Raw genomic sequence first — 5953 nt, 5'->3', positions numbered from 1 at the left:
ATTTCTTTCACCACTTGGACAACCTCCATGCACAGAACAAGAGGTTTTCTTTCTTTTTTACTTCCCCTTTTTTGGGTGGGGTGGAGGAGAGAAGTATCACAGAACTTCACACTGTTTATGCATGGTGAGGTCTGAATCATTTATTGCCTCATCACATGCTTGGATCTTCCCCCATCCCCCACAAAGAATGGCGAGGAATAATGATCCTCAAACCCAATATACATAATTTACTTCCTTTGCAACTGAAAACCAATTTACAAATTTTGTGGGGTTCAGTAGGTTAATATAATGTACACTAGCAGATCGATCCACGTTTGTTACCCTTCAGTACTGGGTCGTCACTGAGCAAACTCCAAAATGATATGTTTATCAAACTTCGCTTCAGATGGTTTGTCGCGAGAACTTCCACCTTCAAACTAGCTTCTTTCTAATCACAATAATGATTCCCCACCTGAGATGAGCAGTAAACATATTAATCTATTTGATGAGTCAATGACATATATCATTGTTAGAGAAAAAAAAAAGAAAAGAATCAAGCAATAGAGATAAGGCTTACTTGAGTGAACAGTGGATTCAGCTTCATTAACTTCACTAGGCTTTGATTTCTCCTTGTCCTCTATCTCATCCTGGCAAACTACTGCCTCGTTCCTACTTGGGATGATCTTGGTTTCTTCAGTGGAATTCACCAGAATTGTAGATTGTTCCTGCTTGTATAAAGAAGCTACCGCTGTCAGCATCTGGTGCTATTTATTTTGTCAATTTGCAATTCAGAAGAATTCTTATGCTTGCCATCAATTGCTTACTACAATCAATCTCTGTTTTACAAAACTCTTGCATTGCGGTAAAATTAGATCATCTCAATGAATCATAGCAGACATGTTCTACATTTAAATCAAATGTCATTTATGTAAAACAAACTGACCTGAGGTTCTTCACCATTGAGAGATGGTTTCTCCATCAAGAACTGTGTCTGAGGTTCTTCATGAACTCCTTTGGGGGGTGACTGAACAATTAGCTCCTCCATCAAGGGTACTAGTTTCCCATTCTCCTCATCAACAGGGATCTCTCGAGGTTCTTCACCATTGACAAATGGTTTCTCCATCAAGAGCTGCGTCTGAGATTCTTCATGAACTCCATTGTGGATTGGCTGAACAATTGGCTCCTCCATTAAGGGTACTAGTTTCTCTTTCTCTTCATCAATAGGGATCTCCTGAGCTCCTTCCCCATTGAGAGATGGTTCCTCCATCAAGACATGCATCTGAGGTTCTTCATGAACTCCTTTGGGGGGTAGCTGAACAATTGGCTCCTCCATCGAGGGTACCAGTTTCTCTTTCTCCTCATCAACAGGGATCTCCTGAGCTTCTTCACCGTTGAGAGATGGCTCCTCCATCAAGAACTGCATCTGAGGTTCTTTATGAACTCCTTCGGTGGGTGGCTGAACAATTGGCTCCTCCATCGAGGGTACCAGATTCTCTTTCTCCTCATCAACAGGAATCACCTGAGCTGCTTCACCATTGAGAGATGGTTCCTCCATCAAGAACTGCGTCTGAGGTTCTTCATGAACTCCATCGGAGGGTGGCAGAACAATTGGGTCCTCCATCGAGGGTACCAGTTTCTCTTTCTCCTCATCAATATGGATCTCGTGAGCTCCTTCACCATTGAGAGATGGTTCCTCCATCAAGAACTGCGTCTGAGTTTCTTCATGAACTCCTTTTGGGGGTGGCTGAACAATTGGCTCCTCCATCGAGGGTACCAATTTCTCTTTCTCCTCATCAACAGGGATCTCCTGAGCTTCTTCACTATTGAGAGATGGCTCCTCCATCAAAAACTGCATCTGAGGTTCTTCATGAACTCCTTCGGTGGGTGGCTGAACAATTGGTTCCTCCATCGAGGGTACCAGATTCTCTTTCTCCTCATCAACAGGGATCACCTGAGCTCCTTCACCATTAATAGATGGTTCCTCCATCAAGAACTGCGTTTGAGGTTCTTCATGAACTCCATCAGAGGGTGGCAGAACAATTGGGTCCTCCATCGAGGGTACTAGTTTCTCTTTCTCCTCATCAATAGGGATCTCGTGAGCTCCTTTACCATTGAGAGATGGTTCCTCCATCAAGAACTGCGTCTGAGTGTATTCATGAACTCCTTTGAGGGGTGGCTGAACAATTGGCTTCTCCATCGAGGGTACCAGTTTCTCTTTCTCCTCATCAATAGGGATCTCCTGAGCTTCTTCACCGTTGAGAGATGGCTCCTCCATCAAGAACTGTATCTGAGGCTTTTCATGAACTCCTTCGATGGGAGGCTGAACAATTGGCTCCTCCGTCAAGGGTACCAGATTCTCTTTCTCCTCATCAACAGGGATCACCTGAGCTCCTTCACCATTTAGAGATGGTTCCTCCATCAAGAACTGCATCTGAGGTTCTTCATGAACTCCTTCGGAGGGTGGCAGAACAATTGGCTCCTCCATCGAGGGTACCAGTTTCTCTTTCTCCTCATCAATAGGGATCTCCTGAGCTCCTTCACCATTGAGAGATGGTTCCTCCATCAAGACATGCATCTGAGGTTCTTCATGAACTCCTTTGGGGGGTGGCTGAACAATTGGCTCCTCTATTGAGGGTACCAGTTTCTCTTTCCCCTCATCAACAGGGATCTCTTGAGCTTCTTCACCATTGAGAGATGGTTCCTCCGTCAAGAATTGTGTTTGAGGTTCTTCATGAACTCCTTCGGGGGGTGGTTGAACAATTGGCTCCTCCATCAAGGGTACCAATTTCTCCTTCTCCTCATCAACAGGGATCTCCTGAGGTTCTTCACCATTAATAGACGATTCCTCCATCAAGAACTGCGTCTGAGGTTCTTCATGAACTCCTTTGGGGGATGGCTGAACAATTAGCTCCTCCATCGAGGGTACCAGTTTCTCTTTCTCCTCGTCAACAGGGATCTGCTGAGGTTCTTTACCATTGAGAGATGGTTCCTCCATCAAGAACTGCATCTGAGGTTCTTCATGAACTCCTTTAGGAGGTGGCTGAACGATTGGCTCCTCCATCAAGGGTACCGATTTATCTTTCTCCTCATCAACAGAGATCTTTGGATCAGAAATGTGCAGAAGAACTTGATCCATGGAAGGATAAGGTGATGTGAATGTCTCTATTGGAGCTTTCTCAACAACCGCTGATTCTGGCAATGAGTGGGAGGAGATTTGCTGAACTACCACTGATTCCGATACTGCATGTGGTGCAATTGGATCATCATTGCCCCCTAAAAGTCCAGCTTTTATAGTTTCCTCACTGCTCTGAATAATTTTGTTTGGACTCGATTCATTTTCATCACCACCAAGATGGGAGGAGGCACCATACGGTACTTCATTGTCAGAACTCACCTCCCCTTTGAAAGGGTGAGTTAAAGCTTCATGTGATGATGCATCTGAATCATTACAAGCCACATCAAAAAGCACATTTAGAACAGATGTGGCTGAAAGAACTCTATCCATGAGAGGAGGAGAAGATAATAAAGTTGTATTGATTGAAACATGCTCAACAGCCTCTGAATCCCATGATGAGTCGGATGAGACTTGCTCAACAACCACTGTTTCCAGCACCACATGTGGTGCAGTTTGATTATCACTGTCCCCTGAATGTCCCGCTCTAGTAGTTTCAATTTCGCTGTTTTTGGTTATGTGGTTGGATCTCGATTCATTTCCTTCGTCACTAGTATGAGAAGAGGCATCATAGGGCACTTCACTACCACAACTCAATTCCTCTTTAGTGATTCCTTCACCATACACCAAGGAATCCCCATCTATTTGTGAAAAGGTTCTATCAAGCGCTGTTGGAGGTGAGCCTGCTTGTGATACTTCAACCTGTAAGTCTGAAGCTAGGGAGGAAGCGGTGGTCAGGATCACTCCCTTGTCCACATAAAACAAACTCTCTTCTATGGTTTTCTTATCAATTGCTGACAGGCTTGAATCATAATATGGTTCCTCTCTTTGATTATAATCTGTTCCCTCTGCAATATGGCAGCTCGGATTTTCCAATTCCTCATCTTTATTATTAACGAAGGTCTTTTCACTTTCAGCATCATCATCATCTTCTTTTGATGGAGAGGAGCTCAAGCTTTCATACTTTCCGGGTACCTCCGGTTTCACATAAACTTCACCTGGGTTAGACGTGGTCGATTCAGAATCCATTTCATGGGTAATTTCTTTGTCCACTCCATGTATGCTGACCTTTTGCAGTTCTTTGTTCACTTCGTGCTCAATGTCCTCGGAATTGGAATTCACCACTTCATTGGAGGCTTGGCTTTCTTGTTCAACACTTTCGGGAACAAAACCGGTGTGGGAGATCAATGTTCCTTCTTGGGAAAAATCCTGTTGAATGAACTTTTCCTGATCACCCAAATCTGCAACCAAAGAAGGAAGTGGCTCATCAGTTGTTCCTTCAGGGAAGGAAGGATAGCCTCCACCCATCACTCTCTCGGATGTATTCTGTTCAGTTACTTCGAAAAGAGTCAACTTGCTGTCACATATGTCTTTCTTAGGCTCTCCCATGAACGAAGGCCCCAAACAAAAGCTTTCATGCCTGCAGAAGTGAACATCCTTCTGAAGAACCGCCATGAACTCCTCCTGGAAGCTGCCTTCCTTGAGATTTAGTTTTTCTTCAAGTGGGTCATAAGGAATATCAAAAGGGTTCCTTGTTGACGAAAGAACAGGAGGAGCTGAACATGGAATTGGTGGTAACTCACTTGCGTCAATGGGATTGTAGGAGAGGTCAAGAGGAGGTTCATTTCTCTTTGTTGTGATGGCAGGAATTTGAAAGAACTCATTATTGTCGAAATCAATCAAATCCTTCTCTGCCGCCAGTTTCGAGATCTTCCTTGCCCTTCTCCTTGCAATTAGGTTCTCTAGTCTTCGGTTCCTCTCTAGCTCGGAAGTCCCAAGATCCATGAGATTCTTCTCATCATCTTCTGTCCATTCCACAGGTTGAACTCCATCTTCAAGTTTCTCGGCCTCATCCTCCATCTCAAAGCTGCCATCATTGGATGCAATTGAGCATTCAGAGATATCGTAAGAATCCTCAAGAGATGCAAGAGATGGATGAGGTCTAGAGTCCGAATGTCTCTTCTCCTCCTGCCCAGAGAAGGAGGTCTCTCCATGGTGCGAACTAAATCCAGAAGACTTGGTCTTGTCTGTAATGTCTCTTCTCCTACTGGCCAGAGGAGTTTCTGCAGAGTTGTCATCTTTCTCTTTCTTCTCATCTTTGTGAACATTACGATGTCCAAACCTTAAAAATGCTTGAAGAAGAATAACGGTGCATACAATAATGGGGGATGATGAGAGCATAAAGCTGAACACAGACGGAAGAAATCTATGGAGGAGGAAGAACACAACAACCATACCCAGAATCAAGGGAAAACTACCAACCCATCTATAAAAATTTCTGATGGATAAAATCACCCCACTCCTGATTTCATTAAAACCCATGTTTTCACACCTCTCTTTTTCTTGTTTTAAAGGAAACCAAAAAAAAAAGAACAAGAAAAAAATATGGTCCCTAATTTTTTAAGGGAAATCGTCAGGAAAAATTTCACAGCACTCTGAGAAAAAGAAAATTAAAATATACAAGCAGATTAAACACTGAAATTCATTGGGATAATATTTTCATTATCTCCCTATCTAATTTCAACGAACATAAACATTGAGACGCATCCACACCATCATACTGTATACACAAATCTCCAAAAAAATCAAAATCAATCAAAACTTAAATCTTGGAGCATAGCAGAAACAATAAGGCAACTGGGTGCTCAGAGATTGATTATTATGAAGAGAAAATAAAAAATCTTTGTTGTCTTTGTCTAAAAATTTTCATATTTGGAATTTTTTTGTCTCTAACTATAATTATTATCATTACTGTTAAATTCCTTTATCCGAATTGATTAGATCCTCTAATCCAGAGCGTCT

General features: G+C 42.9%; 1 protein-coding gene across 1 annotated transcript; it reads right to left on the bottom strand.

Annotated features, from left to right (window-relative positions):
* Positions 1–207: 207 nt before the first annotated feature.
* Positions 208–5480, bottom strand: LOC122650499 (titin homolog). Its single transcript, XM_043843910.1, has 5 exons — positions 3564–5480; positions 3050–3191; positions 923–2767; positions 557–704; positions 208–242 (listed from the first exon to the last, which is right to left on the bottom strand). The coding sequence occupies exons 1-5, from the start codon at positions 5471–5473 to the stop codon at positions 208–210; spliced, it is 4080 nt and encodes a 1359-aa protein (XP_043699845.1). The 5' UTR covers positions 5474–5480.
* Positions 5481–5953: the final 473 nt, after the last annotated feature.

The sequence above is a fragment of the Telopea speciosissima genome, chromosome 2 (assembly GCF_018873765.1).
Source record: "Telopea speciosissima isolate NSW1024214 ecotype Mountain lineage chromosome 2, Tspe_v1, whole genome shotgun sequence".
Taxonomy (NCBI): Eukaryota; Viridiplantae; Streptophyta; class Magnoliopsida; order Proteales; family Proteaceae; genus Telopea; species Telopea speciosissima.
This window is presented reverse-complemented; position numbering and strand designations above follow the sequence as displayed.

Excerpts from the sequence above, each read along its gene's own strand:
- LOC122650499 (XM_043843910.1), bottom strand. The coding sequence starts at position 5,473 with ATGGGTTTTAATGAAATCAGGAGTGGGGTGATTTTATCCATCAGAAAT. Across the intron at positions 2,768-3,049 it reads ATGAGGAGAAAGATAAATCG|AAATTGGTACCCTTGATGGA; the intron begins GTACCCTTGATG and ends GAGGAGAAGGAG. Across the intron at positions 705-922 it reads TCAATGGTGAAGAACCTCAG|GAACAATCTACAATTCTGGT; the intron begins GTCAGTTTGTTT and ends TTATACAAGCAG.